This window comes from Symsagittifera roscoffensis, chromosome 10 (genome assembly GCF_963678635.1).
Source record: "Symsagittifera roscoffensis chromosome 10, txSymRosc1.1, whole genome shotgun sequence".
Classification (NCBI taxonomy): Eukaryota; Metazoa; Xenacoelomorpha; order Acoela; family Convolutidae; genus Symsagittifera; species Symsagittifera roscoffensis.
The window spans coordinates 38,138,714-38,157,589 of record NC_087071.1 but is presented as its reverse complement, the minus strand read 5'-3'; the positions used below and the strand labels follow the sequence as shown (position 1 = coordinate 38,157,589).

Below are 18,876 nucleotides of genomic sequence, written 5' to 3'. Positions count from 1 at the left end.
TTTATTAGTAGTAAACATAAACATAAACCATCACTGGTTAGCAATTATAATAGTTTTTATTTTACCAAAATCTGGCTCTGCACTTGGGGGCGAAAGGCTGTTATTGATGTTGATGATGATGATACTGAAAATCATGAGCTGTGAGAAATAGAGTAAAATTGAGTAAATTGAATTAGAGAATGAAAAGGTCGCTTCGTCTTTGAAGTCAATCCAAGTCTCGATCTGGATTGATTGGATTTGGGTACTAGAGTGGGAAAAGGGGAGTGTTGTCGGTGGGTTACAATTGTGAACTGAGACCTAAATCAACTGCATTCATTGAGTGAACAAACATCTTCAATCAGCTTTAAAAAGTAACATTGTCTTGCTTGATTTTTTAGAGAAAACCAATGTGCAAAAATTTATTAAAGACTTTTTTGTAGCCCAGCAAAAATTTAATGAAATGCGACATCATTATCTCACCGTAATGTTAAAATGAATGATAAAATTGATACAAATCACAACTATGATCGATCAAATGAAAGAAGCTTTTTTAATCTGTGAAACTGAAGAACGATGGCAGTTCATTCAATTTCTTATCTGAAATTTTTAATTTTCCGCTTGATGACTGTCCAAATCTCTTTTACAGCCAAACTAACTCACCTCAACCCCCCCCCCTCCATTCATTAAATTCTTCGGCCCTCTCCATTCTCCATTTCCCTAATCCATAAGCCCTAAGCACATCATCTTTTTTCCTTTTGTCCATTCTTTGATCACGATCATCGCCTTTATCTGAAGAACACATCATAACAAAAATACTACCATCTTTACTGTTTATTGGGCACTTTTGATTGATCAGACTTTGATCTAGAGATGTGCTTTTGCTGCTGTACATATTTTCCACCGAGCGATCTAACACTCGTCATCTGATTCAAGTTCAAGTCCTTTTCATCGATTTATTTTGACACTCTAATCATAATAATCATCCTTTAGTTGTCACGTTGAGGTTTAACCCTAAACTATTAAGCATAAATTGATCCATAAACCATTAAACATAAATCTAAATGGAGCCCTAAACCGGTAACCCTAAATATAGTCGAAAAATATATAAAAGAAAATTTTTTCAAGCCTCCCATATTTGAATTTTGTAGTCAAAAATAAAGAAAACAATTTATTCCGTCACTTAAATCAAAAACGGCAAGCGGAGCTTGGAATAAAAAAGTTTGTAAAGAGATTAAAACCAAAGTAAAACTGATCATTGTACCGACTTTCGAAGAAGAAAACGGAATATTTATGCTCGGCGTGGTTTTTTTATTCAGTTAATTTTCGCCGATCGAAATAATAGTTTCCAACAAAAATTGTTTATACCCCATTAAAGATATCAACCTTGTGAGTTTAAATTTAAAAAGATATTTTTACCTCCGATCATTTTTTGTTAAGTTGTGGGAGTTTAAAAATTGGCAAATTGGCTATTTTCTGGACAAAATTATGCGCGCTTAGAAGAGTTCATTACACATGCAAAGTACTTTAGCTTCAGGGTATCATGAATCTGTAGCGTAGAGGTAGAAAAGGAGACCCGCAGCAAAATAAGAGAGTTGGAACCTGGGCAGGGTTGGATTTTCTTCATGAACTTTTTCGCATATTTAGTAAAAAAGCGTCCGGTCTATAAATTGAGGCATGTTAGTTGGTAATTTTGTTTCAAATTGACTGGTACTTCTAATGCGTTATAACTGGCTTGCGTCACTAAGCAATTATGTAGACTCATAATTGGCGTGCGTCACTTAAGAAATTTTGCAGACTCAAAGTTTCACTCATTTAGTTTTTCCCAGTAGGGTTATCGGTCATGTTTTTGCTTCTGCATGCGAAGTGCAACTTCGCCTCTGTGTTCATAATGCTGAGACCGTAATGCGAATTATTTATGAGTAGCGAATTATCCCGCACAACAAAGTTGTTTCTAAATGAATTGAGGCTAGTTAATCGTTCGTATTAATTTTGTACGACTCGCTTTGCCCTGATATACGAGCAGTCTTGTTGGTCCGACTTATGTAACAAAAGTAATTGTTCCGACTCTCGTAACGAAAGTAACGGATTATTTGTGCCCGGGGTGGTTTTTCTCTCAGACAAATCTTGACTTCAAATGGTATTGTTGAAAAGGTATTGTTGTCCTGAGCTTAATTTTGAAAAGATATTTCACCTGTGATCATTTTTCGTAAAGTAACGGGGTTTAATTATAGTTATTTTGGCCAATTTGGGACAATTATCGCGCGATATATTTCACGCTATTAATCAGTCATAAAAATTTTTCCAAATTGGTTGAAGGAAGCTTATTTGCCATAATTGATTCTGTTACTTTATTTTAAATGGCGTGTGGGGGATGATTTTTTTTCATTTCCCTGAATTACATTATTTTCACGTTATTACTGCTTCATATACCTTAAAAGGCAGTCGAAACATTCTATGCCTTGCCCTGATACGAGCAGTCTTGTTAATTATTTGAAAACAATGCTTTTTGGGGGTAAAGCTTTAATAATTCCCTCTATTTTTTCGTGCATTCGAGTTGAAATTTTGCAACCTGCTTTAATGCAATATTTCGTTGGGCGAGTTGTTGAGGTTATGGTCCCTGGTTCTAGGGTAAATCTTTAATAGCTTCAGGCCTCTCTCCGTGTTAAACCCCAGTTGAGCCTGGTCCCGTTGTTTATCCTAAACAATAAACCCAACTTTCCTTTCAACTGCACCGCTCAGCTAAGCGCACGCTAAACGTGCTGACAGTTATTTTCAAGTGTATTCCCCAGTGAGAAAATTAAAAAGTTAGGGAAAATGGGGAATTGTTTTTTCAAAATGAGAAGTCTCGGTAATAGTTATCATGAGGCTGATGATAGATAACGATCAAAGTAGTTATTAAAATCTTAACAATTAACTAGTACTGCTAGTAAAATTTTCAAATGGGGAAAAAAGACTAGTTAAAAATTCTTAGTTGCTTTTTTCCAACCTAGTTGATTGTTGTTTTTTTTTGCAATTTGAAGCTCATTAAATAGCTATACACTAAGAGCTGGAAAAATTAAAATAATTGGAAAAATAGTGAAAATTAGGGGGATGAAAAAATTAGATGAAGGCGACAAAATTAAAACTCAGAGGAAACATACGAGAAACTAAAAATTGGGAAAATTTTTTTAGATACGCAAAATTTGCTCAGCAATCAGCTGTTTAAGACTCAATTGGACTGCAATAAAGTGAAAAATTATTCAGGGTGAGGCTTTGATTTCGAGTGTTTCCTAAATTGATGCCCAAGTCCTAGTGGATAACTGATACTTAGGCAGAAATACATAAGTCGTACGAAAAAAGCGTAAGTTTTTTTGGGATGTTGCCAAATTTTTTCAAAAAAAAATGAAAAAAAGTTTGGCATCTTAAATAATGATAAACATCTTTCTAAAGTAATAAGGATGAAATTAAATGGGTTGCTATCAAAATAAGCATAAAATTAAATAAGGAACCATTTGAAAAAAAAATCCTGTCAGGGTAAAGTTAACTAAATGTCTTAACTACTAATTTTTGACGAAACACGAGTAATTATAATTGATAAAATATGATTTTTATGTTTAGAAGGAAGAAAAAGTGTCAGTTTATGATCAAAACCGAGGATGGATATCAAGTTAGAATTAGTGACTCCCTCAATCAATCTGAAAACGATGAGGGGGAGGGGGATAGTGATGATCAATGCTCAGAGGGGGAGGAGTGTTTAGCAGCCGAACGACAACACCAACAAGCACTACAACAACACTACCCCCACCCCCACCAAACAATGGGGGGACACCTCTCTTCTCCCCCTTCTTCCCAACATATCAATTCATGCAGCCAACAACAGCAAAACAACAACAATAACCAACTCCCAGCCCCGACCGACATGACTATAAACAAAACAAACAACAACAATAACCCCTCAAACCCAACCAACAACAACAACTTGTCATCATCAATTGCCGGTCACCTAAATAGTAACAATAACACCTTGGATTCTTCTCTTGGAAACGGAAGTGGCGGGTCCCCGACGGGGGGAGTTTCGGCTCAAATGGCCGCAGCTCAAGTCGCCGCCGCGGGTGTTCTCCTCGCAGCCAATCACAGCAGTTTATTACCCCACCACCCGAATTCAATTTCAAACCACGCAGCTCAACAAAACTTGGCACCATTTTTCGCAGCAGCAGTTGCAGTTTCGGGTCAGCATACCGGGGGATACCCGCCTAATTCAGCGGCCGGAGGCATGGGGGGTCTTCCGTTTTCGACGTCGTCTGCAAATCATCATCAATTTGGCTCAAATGCGGGCGGACTCTTCTCCCAAAATGTGCATTCCGCTGCTACAAACTAACGAAAAACAGCGAACGAAAAAAAAATCCGTCAAAACAGTTTGTTTTGTACATTATTTGGCTGCGCCAGTTATTAGTCACTACGAATAGTTCCGATTACATAACCCATTCGATAAGTACGTGGCGTATTACCACTTTCGTAATGATGTCTGATGGGATTACGTAACAGTCAATGATTCGTTTAATATGGTCTGGTCACCAACTGTCAAATAAAACTCACTCTACTTTTTTTCACGTGTCCTTTGTTCCCAGCTGTCAATCATTCCACGAAACTAGCTTCAAGTTGAACTCTCCTGACCTCAAAAATGCGCATTCAAATAACCGAAGTTCTTTCTCGGCAGAAAAATACCAAAACTTTTTTGAATGAGATTTTTTTAAATTCTCTTCGAAGTAGAAGTTAGACAATTTAGATGTAAAACTTTGATGTTATTTTTTTGAGCTGAATAAGCTGCATTTTCATTGCTTTATCTTAAAATACAGATAGATGAAAAAACATCAGTACAAAAGAGCTTTAATTTGGTGCAAATGCTTTAAATTCATTATCCAGCGAGTTTAGTTTTTTCTCGATACTCAAAAACCAGCTGCAAATTTAGTTCATGTTTTTGTGTCTCTGCTTTTCAAATAAAATACGCAACTTTTTTGACTTATTTTATATATTTCAAACCGATAGCTTTATTCATTAGTTTAATCATATCAAATTTTACTGATGCTTTTACATGTTTTGCTCTAAGTTCAAACCTCGATTATAATAACTAATGATATCCTATAGCTTTATAATTAATAATTTAATCTTTAAAAAAACAGTGCTTGAAATTTGGACATTGCTTTCGTAACTATTTCTATGTACAAGCTTTCTAATGTCACTCAAGTGTAAAACCCATTGCACTTTTGTGCATTAAGCTCAAATCAGTGCATTAATTACGCAATATTTTGAAAACAAGTTGCTGCTTTCAACCATTTTGCTAACTTTTTGTTTTTAAAAAAATTACTTTGATGTTTCTTCGAAGCCAAAATATTCTCAAAAGTAGCTAACTTGTTTTCACAGAAAAGGTGTCAAAATGTGTGATATTTTTGACTGCTTTGCAAGATTCTCGTAATATCTCTATCCGAAAATAGCTTTCAAAAATCGAATCAAATAGTTCTATCCTTAACGTTTCTCCTATTTCTCGTTCGTTTTATTCTTTGTCGTTTTTTTTTGTATTTTAGATAAATCTAAAAAAACTACCATGTACTGTAATACGTATATGTATTAATGCGTAAAACTCCTAAAAGGCGCTTTTAAATCTGGTTTCGTCAGCAAATTGATTGATTAATTATGCAATATACAAATATTTTTGTAATTAAGCCTCAAAATCATCTCTGTTTTTTCTTAAGCCGAAGAATATCTATAAATCAGGTCGACTTTTAGTTAGGGAATTGGGAAAAAGTCTCAAATAGTCGATCAATAGATACTAAATCGTTAGCTTTGAAATTAATTATGCAAACATATGCAAAAACAGTTAGAACAATTGATCCGAGATTTTCCTAGCCTGTTTTGAAATAGAGCTCTCTTCCTACAAAAAAAAACATGCTTATAGTTTTCTTGATGCAGAAACAGAATCTCATACACACTTTAGTCATTTTTTTGAAATTTAATTGTTAAGCTAAGGTTTTTTAATTTCATTTTATACCATTTTGTTAAAATTTTTCAATGCGGTTATTGCTTTGTCATATTTGATGATTACTTCTTGTTCTTCATTTTGGAGTAAAAACAGAAATAAAGTGGCTGCTAAATGAGCAGTTTAAGAGAGTGCACAAACGAAAACAAGTGGGAACTATCCTAATGCATTTCAGTTGACTCAGAGAAAAAAGAAAATGGGGATATTGAGAAGAAAATCAAAGGGTTAAAGAGGTTCTTTGATTTTAGGGTGTCATTTTCACCATTTTTTATTCTTTTTCTTTTTGTCTTTGTTCTTAATTTCTTTTCTTTCTTCTTTTCTCATTTTTTTGTAATTCCAGTCCCTACCCCTCTATCTTCAAGTCCTGAAAAAAAATCACTAGTTCCAATGCTCAACCCTAAATCAATCCCTATAAAAAAATTTTCTATGAAAAGCATCAATTCTTCTGATTAGAAACCACAGAAAATTTAAAGCTTAAAAGCAAATCAGCTGCGTATACCATAACAAGTTTTTTTAGTTTTTAAAGGAAAGTACAGAAATTTCAATTAAAAAAGGGTTAAAATTAGAAGAAATAAACAGTCAATCTTTAGGCCAAATCTTTACAAAACCCCGAAAGCTTTCGCTGACGCTTTCTGAAGATTTATTTCGATCGATTTCAGCCGTCGATCAATAACACCCTCGAACGCAATTATATTTCAAAGACAAATTTAAGTGAGATCTAGTCCAAAATCAGAGATATCTAAGTCGCTAAATGGATACAGATAGCGAGTGAAAATAACACTAGATACGAAATCCAAAGGTAAAATATAGGACTGGCTGAGAGACAGAAAATTTACTGGCAGTGAAAAAAAAAATTAGAAAAGAAACTATTTACAAATGGGTTCAAAAGTTTCTAGTATGTGAATGGAGGAGTTTAATATAAAAACTGCAAACTCTTTTGTTTCACCAAATTATGTTTCCGATATCTACTTAAGCTTTTTAAGCAGTATGTTTTTCCCTACTTTTGTCGTGAGGCGGGTATTTTCTAGATCACGAAATGACAAAGATTGTCACCTGCTCAAAAAATGGCCATCAAAAACTGCACACCAGGTTGGGAGCCGGATACCTGGTCGGCGAGACTTCAGGTCTAGGTTAAAAAAAAAGAATATCAAACTAAACAATTTCTCGAAATGTCAAAAAATTTGAAACACTTTTTATTATATGATTTGACAACTCAGTTTCAGGAATTTTAGCTCAAACTTTTAGGCTTTTTTCTGTATAATTCTGGCTATTTTTGAGATTCTACTGGATTTCTAAGAATGCTGAAAACCAAAACACTAATGAAGGGCTTTGTAAGTTTTCAGTGTATGTATTTTAATTTGTTGATGTAATGGCGGATGTGAAAAAGCGAAGATCGTCCGTGAAAAGTTCGTTATTAGTTTCGCTCTATCAAACTGGATTGGTTATTTTTTGTCTTCTGCTTTCAGTTCACCTACTGTGACCTTGTGTTGTCTAGACACCACGGTTAGTCTTTTCTCGGTTGTTTGCTCTCAAAAATTATCGTAAACGTCTCCTGCACTTCTCGCATCTCTTTAACGTATGCTATCCTGTTGAACTTGGCCATTCAAAGCTTTTGTTAAATAGATCGCCGACATAATTTCCTAACACTGATTTAAAACTTTTCTTTGGTAAAAAGAGTTCTGATCGAAATCATACTGGGCCGCGGCGAAATGACATCTGGGTCAAAACTTGGGGCGTTCATTGACTTCTCGCCACCTTGTTGTTCGTGTAAACAACGTCACGAACGAATTCCTACAGTCTAAAATTCATACAAACCCAAAATACAAATTCCTCGGATGTCTTTTTGCTTCCTAATGGTTCCAGCCATTACATTTTGTCCCACAATGAAATTTCGCAATTATAGTGTTGCCAGATCGTTTATTAGGGACTATTTGACATCAACACATTGTTTTTTTCCGACTTTCGATACGAAAGTAACGGAATAATTGTGCTCGGGGTGGGTTTTTTTTTCTTCAGACAAATTTCGACTTTTCAACTAGCCATTTTTGATGGAACTTTTTATATCATTCAAAAGGTATTGTTGCCCTGAAATGAAAATTGAAACGATAATTTACCTGTCATCATTTTTTGTGAAGTTATGGGGGTTTAAAGATTGCCATTTTGGCCAATTTGGGACAATGAACGCGCGATATAATTCGCGCTATGAACGCGTAAGCGAAGGTTTAATCCGTCTTAGAACCGTTCCAAATTGATTGAAATAAGCTTATTCGCCAAGGAGCAAAATCTATCCTTTTGTACTTTGTATGGCGTGTGAGGGGATGATTTCATGAAAAAGAATTCAAGTTTTAAAGTTTTTTTTTCATTTTATTTTATTACCTGTAATTTCTTATGTTATTACTGCTCCATAAACCTTAAAAAGCAGTAAAGCTTCGCCCTGATACGAGCAGTTTTGTCTGATTTCAAGTATCTGTGGTTTTCGTGATGATGATTCTTTGTTATCACTTGTTTTGATTAAAATGAGTCGCCGCAAAAGTTTTTTTGATCGCTTTCAGTTGCGAAAAAAAAATGTTCAATTTTTGTAAAGTCATTGAATTAAAATCATAACAAAAAAATGAGTTGAAGAAAAACCTTTCGATTTGTTCGAGAAACTCCTTGATTGCTAACTCCTCGACTTTGCACGGCCCAGTTACTTAACAAAAATTCCCATATACCTTTTTAATTACGTAGACTCCCGTATATTCCCATAGAATTCCCATATATCCTTGCTAATTACGTCAAAATTTTCTCGAGCTGCTCAATTTTACTTATTTTATCACGTTTTTTTATTCCTTCAAATATTAAATTATTTATCGTGGACTACGGATAAAATGGAATCGCTCCTGGGGAATTGGGATGATGATGCAAGTTTATGATGAATTGGTAACCGGTAGAGAGGAAATGAAAAAAGACGTAAAAGACCTAAAAATGTTGTGCATGATATTGTGCGGGATAGGATACCGATCGGTATTTGAATAGCACTGCTTTATTGTCAAGAATTCCCCGTTTGTTACTCGCAAAAACGCAACTTTTTTTTACAAGAGCAACTGAAATTTTCCAATTGGATTTGAAAATCAATGGGATCTCAAAAAAACTGAAAACTTATCATTTTATGAACAGCCAGGTTCTGAAAAGCTTCCTCACATACTTATGCCATGCTATTGTTAAGTTTGTGTTTTTGAAGATTAAAACACCGTCTAAAAAGCACCCAAACAAAATTCATAAAAACGGTTTGATGATTAACATTAACGAAACAATGACTCCGCTAGAAGCAAACTTACGAAACGAGATAGCAAGCCTAAGATAATTTACATCATCGAATAACTGCGTAGTAAGTGTTAAAAAAAAGAAGATGAGTATCCACACTAGTGCCGGTTAAAAACATGGAGCAATTGCAAAAACTGAAAAACCCGATGAAAATTGACAATTGATCATTGGAGAGGCGGAACGTTACTAACAATAAGAGGCCTGCTGCAGCATTAATGGATTAAAAACATATCAACAGTCTCGACACATTTTTTTTACCTAATCAAAAGATGCATGCAATGGAGAAGTGAAAACACGCTGGTGTGAACTGAAAAGACTGAGACTGCAAACTCCTGATGAATTAGTTTATTTATCAAAAAAGTTCTGATAAATTGAGCAAACATACACTGTTTTTGACATATACAGACCACATAAAATTACAGACCATATAACATGAGTAGCGATTTGGGCTTTCCGGAAAAATGCAGGTCGGACAGCGTACTCAAATGAAAGTTTTGTCTATTTTTCTCATTTAAACTTCCTAAAAGAAAAACCTCATTTTTTCGTTTCTGATCTGTTTAAGCAGAACACTGAAATAATGGAAGAAAAACAGATGAGCTGAGGTTGCGATTTGAAGCATCTCACTGCTCTACTGATAGTAGAAACTAGCATGCGAAATAAAAAAAAACCTTCTGCTAAATTTTGGTTGCTTGTTTTTCGTCAGTTTTGTAAAAGTTCCAGCGGGGGAATTGAATAAACAAATCGAAGTTGTTTCAGTTCTCTGCTTCACCTGTCCTTAATGATGTGAAACAGCAATTTTAAAAACATTGAACTAGATTCGAATACTGGCTGGGATTTTATGTTACTGTAATTCAACTTTAAATTGAAAATTATAACAGATTATCTGAATTAGGGAAAACTAATGCAACACCGAAAAGAGTTACCAAAGTTGACTCCTATAAATAACACTCAACAGTGTCTTCTAGGAAAAAAGTTTTGCAACTTTTTGCTATTCCTTGATCTGAGGAGGGCCTTGCTTCTTCAGAAAAGCATTAATAGTGAAGAAAAGCGAATTCATACTTCTCTTCTTTAGCATATTTTAATTGAGTTTGATTGCAAAAAAACGAACGAAAATTTAAACTTTTTGATTTTACTGTACGAGAGGTTGGTGCTCCGATTTTCTGCTTCGCTACATGTTTTGATTCAAAACAAATAACTGGAATGCCAGGCTTAATTTAGTTCTGTTATAACGACCATGCTTGTGTTTTATGTTTTGTCCAGTCGATGCAAGTTTGTGATAACTTTTGATCTAAATTAACACCTTGCATCTGAGTTTACAAAAATGATCAAAATATCATCAAAACGGCAATATCGGAATCTTTAGGCAACATCAATTGAAATCAAAATAAAAATTGAGTTCCAGTAACATATTATTTCGGAACATAAGATCGATTAGTCAACATTTCGATGAGTTTGTAGGTGCGATGAACACGAAGACGCCACTATTAGTGATTGCAATTAGAGGTAAATGAAAGCGTCGAATCAAGTCTGTTTTCTGTGGAAAAAACCACCTATTTAGGATGACTAACAGATTGCGGAGAGGAAGAAGTTGGCACACTCAATTCTAAAAATTCAGAGATGGAGTTGCTTAGAGAAAGAAAAAACGATAAAATGCAAAGAAAAACGATTTAAATCAAATTTATTTTAAAAAACTCCTTTGTACACCCAACACTATACAACGCAAAAAACTGTAAAAATTCAACCAATTAAGTAAGAGGACCAGAGACGGAGCTAAACAACTATAGTATAATAACTTAACTCAAAATATAACCTAACAACTCAAAATATAACCTAACAACTCAAAATATAACCTAACAACTCAAAATTTAATTACAAGTATGAAATCCTAGCTGACGAAGAACTTGGTTTTTGTAGTAAGCCAGTCACAGTTGAAGCAATGAATGAATTCACAGAATGTAATAGGAGATTTTTTAAACAACAAAGATACAATGACTTGTACAACGCTTGATATTTCAAAAGCCTTTTCGTTAAAAATGGTTGAAATTATATATTAAGAGTGAAAACAGAATAATTGATATCAACGTTTTAATATGTAGAATTAGAGAACACGGTATCTAATTCAAAACCTAATGCTTATAGATTTCACAAGGGTCAGTTTTGGGGCCCTTTCTTTTTCTAATCTATAGACACGATCTGCCGAAGCTTTGTGTGAATTTAGAAGTAACCCTTTAAGCCATGGATTGTATCCTAGTTTCTACAAAAAAATATTGGAAAAAAACGCAAAATAAACTATTTAGAATGTGCTAACACTTGGCTGATTGAAAACAAATTAAATCTTAACCAAGTTAAAAAAAATAAAAAGAATTTAGATCAAACTCAACCCAAATGATCAATAAAATTATAGAAACTTTACAAAAGTATTTTGACTGCCATTTGGATGATGAATTTAGTTTCAACTTCTACATTTAAAAACTTTGTTAAAAACATCTATAAATGCGCCCATTATAAACCACTTGCAGCAAATAGTTATTCAAAACCGACTTCTAATCATTTACAAAACCTAATTCAACTAATATTTTACTACTGTACACGAAATAATGAAAATTGAGAAACAACAGAAGCTGATACTTCAAAAATGCTTCATTTTGCAAAAAAACAGACTAACTTTACTAATCAATGAAATGATCAGCGATCAAGAAACTCTTGACGCATTCTCAAAAAACAAGCGTAAGTTCAGGTTACGAAACACAAAAAAATGACAAGCCACAACAAGAAAGAACTTTAAATAAGGTTTCGTTCAATATTTAATCTTTTCTATGCATCAAACAAAAAGTTAATTAAGGACTTTTTGAAGAGACAAAATTGTCAACTAAATTTAATTCAGCATCTTAATCACAATTCTTACATTTGTGATAACGAGTGCTTAATATTTTTTTTGGTAATCGGAAATGAACTACCTTTTTTGTTGTTTGCTCATGAGGATAGGCAATTAAATGGCCCTTTTGAGGTTCTTCCAAAATGGGTTTTTTTAAATGATTCTTTTGAGTTATGCAAAGAATAGTCAAGGCTGTTCGCTTGATGAAATTGATATTTTTATTTTTATTATGATGGGATAATTGATAATTTCAAAGAAAAAACCTTGAAAAAGTTATGAGCCCAGAGTTTCTGAGCGCTACAATTATAAAAGAAAAGAGGCAGGCAACTTCAAAGTGATGAGCCCTTCGATCTAGAGGTCGACGGAAGAGGTCAAAATTGTACAGGACTTGCGACGACAGTAAGTTGTTGAGATGACGCGTAGTTATACAGAGTTTTGTTGGTGAAGTTTGTATTTAATCAGATTTTTTAATATATTAGTAAAATGTAGGCAATTTGCGAGCCTTGATTATCTTTCAAAATTGTATCAAAGAATTTGGAGATTAGTGTTGAAATTCTAATTGGCCCTTAGGACCCTTGTGACGTGAATCTAAGCAGCTTTGAAAAAAGTCTTTTATGGGAAAAGTGATTTGTGACTTTTTCTTCGAAAAATCGAGGCACGTTTGTTCTTGTTAATTTTTGCAAAAGCTAACAGGAGAGGTTCAAGCAGCAAATTTTGCATAGAATTAGTGTTTAGAAACATTCTCAGCCAAGCGCTGCTAAAGTTTGGGAGGCTATTCTCAATGAAAAGAAGCAAGCAAATCGGTGCGCAGTTCTTAGACCGTATGTCTAGATATTTCCTTGCAGTTTTTAGACCGTTGGTCTATTCATTTTTGCGGCCGCATAAAAGTGATAACCCAAAAACGTGAAAGGCTCCCTGTGATTGAATTGAAAAATTTGATGAAACAGATGATTTCAAATTAGATGTTTCCCAGATGTGAGGTGTTATAAGTATAGTGAATTGGGACATAAGTCTTTCGAAAGTTCTCTAAATCAGAAAGCTAAAGCCAATGATGTGAAGCAAGCTGAGACAGAAGTCAGCGTTTCGGCTAATGATCGAGAGGAAACTATAGAATTGTGACGAGAGTTCTCTTCTTAGTCAGAGAAATTCGGTGTTAATAGTGGGTGCAGTAACTTCATGTTGCATGACAATTCGATCTTCAGCGATTTGACGGAAGAATATATGCATATGTAAAATCTCCAGTTTTCCTTGCCAATTGTCAAAAGTCTTTTAAAAAATCTTTGCTGTCTTTGTTTTTTTTCTTCAAGATTCTTTGAATTTTCTTGAAGAATCTTTGATATTTTCGATGATTTTTTGGCAAGATCTTGCCGAAATAGCCAATATTTTTTTTCTTTTAGATTTAACCAAGATTCTTCAAGATTTTTCGAAGAAATCCAAGGTTGATGGACTTGACTGGTTGTATTAGATTTTGTGCAAACACCTAGAGAAAGCCTTGGCACAGCAAGTTTTTGAAATAAAGACTAAAAGTATCGAACAAAGAAAATGGCATTGGAGCAAAACTTATACATCAGATTTAGAAGAAAAAAAAGCAGATTTTGGCTTTCGCTAGACGATGATGCTAGACAACATCGGAGCCGATCGAAGGCGGCAACAATGGAGTCCATACACGCCTCATTGATAAAAATTAGGTATGGTTATTGCACAGATCAGCTGAGCCATTGATACCACTTAAAGGAATGTGGCAGTTTGCTGTTAAATATAACAACGATGAAAGATTTTCTCAGATTGAAGCAAGACATTTGTGCTTAACCTTCAGCGGACTGTGCATGTATCGAGTATCAGGCTATGTTTGCATTGGCCGCTCAGTATGAATCCAAGACCATCAGAGAGTCGTACCGCATATCTATAAATGCGTTTAATGAAAAGAAAAATTACAAGGAACAACTGTAGGCTTAAAAATGCGTTTTTGCTTTGAAGAAGTCGGGTAGGAACTGGTACCTGACCTAAAAAAATATTTTAAAAGACAAGTAAGCATGAGGCATGCATACACGAGCAATGTTTGTTTGTGTGTGACTGTTTAAGTTGGCATTGATATGATAGATGACATTCTACTTAAGGGAAAAGGGGTACCAAATTTACAAAATGGTTTCAGTAAGAATTGAAGAAAAGATCTGAGGTAAGTGTGGCGTTAGATGATTAATGGTTTCTGAAGATGATTTTGAAGATGTCATTTCGTTGATAATGAGGTGATTTTAACACAAGAAAACTCTGTTGAAAGCTTCTTAAAATGTTCAAAGTGACTGACTGCAAGAGAACTGAAATTCCAAAAAAGTGGACTTTGAACTTTTTAAGGAACATCCTCTGGGTCTGAAGAAGGTCAAGACTAGCTGGTTTGGTTGGTAATCTTGGTAATCTTAAGTATTTGGCAGCGTACACTGTTATACACCTAGGTGTCTTCTTCGACGCTGATTGGGCTAGTGTCCTAAGCAACCAAAGAAAACCAGTGGAGATTGAACAACAAATCCGGCTGCAGTACTTGATCGAAAAAATCGAGGCCTTTACGAGACATTTATCATTGCAGTATCGACTGCAGAAGCGGAAGTTGACGCTTGTGTAGCACCCAGTCGGATTTTTAAGAGATATCAAGATTTATAGTCGATTTGGGCGAGAATATCTGTTTTCCCGTCAGAATGCATGTTGGCAATCAAGCGTGTATTGAACTGAGCAAACATAAAATATTCCACAATAAGACTTAGCATTCAATTTCAAGATGCACTATTTGCGCCAGTTTTGTAAAAGGGGGAGATTAGGCTCGAATACTTGTCTACTGATAAAAATGCCAGCAGATTTGGGTGTAAATCACAGATTTGCGGAAATATTACTGTTTGGTTAAGTCACTGAAAAGGGGGAGTATTGATTCCTGATTTTAAAAATCCGTGACTTTCATTGTTATCACTTATTTTGATTAAAGTGAGTTACCGCATAATTGGAACCAGCCTGATTGGGATAATAGATATTTAAAAGAAAAAGCATTGAAAGTTTATAAGGCCTATTTGGCCCATGTTCGTTTTTAAACCGAGGTTGACTGAAATCGCCATATTTTTCGAGATAAAAAGGTTTTCTCGATTTAGTTAACCTCAATCGGCGGCTTGGTTTGTTATACTTTAAAACATTTTTAGAGATTCGAAAACGTCAAGCCGAGACGTTATAGGGTAGCCTTCCAATGAAACGTTCGTTTCGAAGTTTGTGCGAGTGCAACCAAACAATTGGTAATTTCGGTCTAATGATCCGTCTCACTCAAATTATTCAAGTTCCGAAACTATTTTTGTTTAAAAATGTGAACACTCAAAAACAGAAAAAATTCGTCTCCTGATGGTATTGATTTTAAATCCTTCTAGAGACCTCTGGATTTGATCTTCAAATTGAGTGTTACCACCAAAAAAAGTAGTCCACAAGAACAAATATCCAAACATATTCTGCTATTGTTTTTCTAAAACAAAAACCAGTTATATATTTGGTACTTTCAGTGGTTTGTAGTGCAATGTTTTGATTAGGGTATAACACAATTCGCTGTCCATGCTATGGCACACGCATCTTTCAACAATAGCTTTTAGATACTTGAGCCCCAACTTAAAGTCAAATATAAATCTCTCAATGAAAGTTTACTACTGCAAAAGAACGTCTTTAGAGCGTCCCTGTTTTGGATGCTCATCATTGACAAACAGAGTGTTTTCTAGATTAAAAAAATCAGGGGATCATCTAAATTTTGAAAGTAATCGACTTCTTTTGCTTCTACCAGCGCCACTGCTGTTCATTGGTTTGCGTTTATTTCGCCCACATTTCACGCACGCTTTCATTGTAGTTACAAGCCTCCCACAACGCTCAGTCACAATGCAAACTTTGTTCAACTTTTACATTCAAGTTGCAACATTATCTCCACATGAAGTTATATTAAAATTATCTGCAGAGACTTTTTACCCTTTAGCTTAATCAAGAATTTTTCAAAAACCTACTCTGTTTTTATCATACTACCTACCCAAGTTAACACATTTTAAATGGCAAAGTCTCTTGAAAAGAGTGTGAAGCAATGATAACAAAAAATAACTCCGGAATACGGAAATAAAAATTGCACTCAGTCTTCGAGGATTTTAAAAGAGCCGATCGTCAGGGTTTTTCTATATCATACGTGTTAGAACAAGCAACCAACGAGGTTGCTGTTGGGGTGGGGGGGGGGGGAGAGGGGGTTTGACGACAGAAAACGAACAGCCAAATAGATAAGGCCAGCAATTAGAGGTTGCAGCGACAAGCGAATGGCTTCCCTGTATAGTTTTAGCAAATTGTTTTTGGGTTTCCTTGTCTGCTAAAAGGTTTCTTGCTATTAAATGTGTCTACAAATAACTTCCAGAACCTATTTTGTCTGTCCATTCAAAGTTTGCGCTCATTAGTTTTTAATTGTACCTGACTATCGCTTATTTTATAAGATAAAATCTATTGACCGAGCGTCATTAAAACGCTGGCTCCATGAATAAGTCAAACGTGGTCAGAACTGGCCTTGGTTGTTTATAACTTTCATGATAATGCGAGAATTGACAATGCTCTGGCAGTTGAATGCTGTGAGCGGCAACTCTGCTGACTTTCGACATGGAGGATGTTTGCCATCCGGATATATATCCTTGGTACTTGTATAATTAACCTATTTTTTAAACTTGTTTTTGTACATCCTGCTTTTTTGATTTGAAATTTATGTTCGGCCTTAAAGGCCAATCTTCATGTGACCTCACGGCACCAGAGAAGCCCTGAATAACCAAAGCTATCACGTTGTTCAGTGTTGACCAATTATGCAGTGTTATGCAGTGATAGAAGTATTCGTGAAACGGTTTTTCCTTACTAAGCTTCGCGACTAGCACCAGTTAGTTTTATTTACCTCAACACTCCTACAAACGCTTTTCGTTGTACATCATGGTGCAGTCCACAGGATACAAACATACGCAGGAAGCAAACATATGAAACCGATAGACGACCATAGGGCAATATATTTGGTATAAGGCCTAATCCAAAAATTAAAAATTAGGCTACTGGTAATGAAAGTTGACCCCAGAAACATATCATATAAAATAGCGTCAGATCTGGCAGAATTCATAATAATCCTACAGATATCACCACACGCGGAAATATATCTCTCCAGTCGCTTTTGCAAATGGGCAGGCGTCCAGACACGACACGTCGAACCTAGCTACAACAAGTAACCAAAAAAACCTAAGTTGGGACAATGTAAAACTGAAAACGCTTTCAGACAAGCTGAACTTAGAAAGTCGGTCACTAAAACTCGAAAAGATGCACGACCATTTGTGCTGGTCGGACGACGAGGTTACCATCAGGCGCAGGAAACCCAGGGGAAAGATTCCTGAAGTATTAACTTGTACAACGAAACAACCGAAGAAAAAAGTTCAACTATTAAGAAATTTAGATCCTCCATAGAACTAAAGCATAAAACGACCAAAACAAACCAAAAAACTCTGATAACGCTATGATAACGGTGAGAATAGGACAAAAAGTCTAGGATCTCACAACATTTCATCAAAAGTAAAAAACACAGGACGGAAAAATCCTAATGTACACACCAATCACCGCTTGGTAAAAACTTTCGGAAAACAACCAGATTACTTAGAAACAGTGCAGTGGTTTTGCTTTCGTTTCAAACCCAAAATTCTACGAGAACAGTCGCCTCACAAGAACATCGGACTTCGTAGGGTACAAATCTGCCTGACACATTAAAAGCTAACGCTTTTTAGATATAAAAAATCCACAGACAACCTGAAATCCCATTTTCGAAAAGCAATAAGAGAGCCAATTCATGAACAGAAACCAGCGAAAAAACAATCACATGATAACAAAAAGCTCAAGCAGCTAAGAGACATCGGAAGGACCTCGGACAAACAAACGAATGAAGTAACCAACAAGGTAGCTTCCAAAACAAAACAACATGACAAGCGAACAGGCGGAGTAGCACAACCGAGGGACATCATCTTCAGTATAGCACCATCGTCGTTCTCGGAATCAGATGTATCAATTCTGTCATCCAAAAAGGAACAACTATCCAAAAAACAGGACACGGAAAAACGCTGCCACCCACAATACTATCGACACGCAATCGGTCAACCAACCTCGGGACTAAATTAGGTAACGTTATACCAATTATGGCTGTAGATAACAAGAAAAAGCGGGAGGTACCTGAGCCCACACCATCAAAAACGTCACCTTGTGCGATAGAACTTAAGGGCTCGATGGCTGACCAGCTGGAGGAAAAATAAAAACAACAGACTCAGTTGTGTCTACAACTTGTGCCAAAGAAAGAAAAATAAAAAAAATCTACAGAAAAAAATAATCGATTTATCGAGCAACGCATCTGGTGCCATGAGCCATAAAAAGCCGGGAAACGAAGCAAAAAAAAAACAAGAGAAAATATCCAGTGACGCTTCTAAGGTAGCAGGACACGAAGAATGGTAGCAGTAATCACGTGAGACGAAGCCGATAACAGGAAATAGAAAAAAACAGGAAGAACGGCTCAGCCAAGAGAACCGATCAGAGAAAAAGCAAAAAGAAGACTAAGTAAACAAGGACAAAATCTAGCGAAAAGGATCAAAAGCAAAAAAGAAAGAGAGAGAGAGAGAGAGAGAGAGAGAGAGAGAAATGAATGGGAGTGTAA

At 35.4% G+C, this 18,876-nt stretch overlaps 2 protein-coding genes across 6 annotated transcripts in view; one reads left to right on the top strand and one right to left on the bottom strand.

The window, feature by feature from the left end:
* The window catches only part of LOC134855634 (lymphoid enhancer-binding factor 1-like), a 37,161-nt gene extending 31,471 nt beyond the window's left edge, over positions 1-5,690 (top strand). For 4 of the 5 annotated variants that reach the window (XM_063872194.1, XM_063872196.1, XM_063872193.1 and 1 more), the window contains exon 10: positions 3,577-5,690. In XM_063872194.1, coding sequence (XP_063728264.1) covers positions 3,577-4,336 — 760 coding nt within the window. In that variant the 3' untranslated portion in view covers positions 4,337-5,690. The remainder of the gene's footprint in view (positions 1-3,576) is intronic. The other variant, XM_063872197.1, reaches the window with a different exon arrangement.
* Positions 1-18,876, bottom strand: part of LOC134855596 (UDP-galactose translocator-like) — a 433,562-nt gene that overhangs the window by 302,495 nt on the left and 112,191 nt on the right. The window lies entirely within an intron of this gene.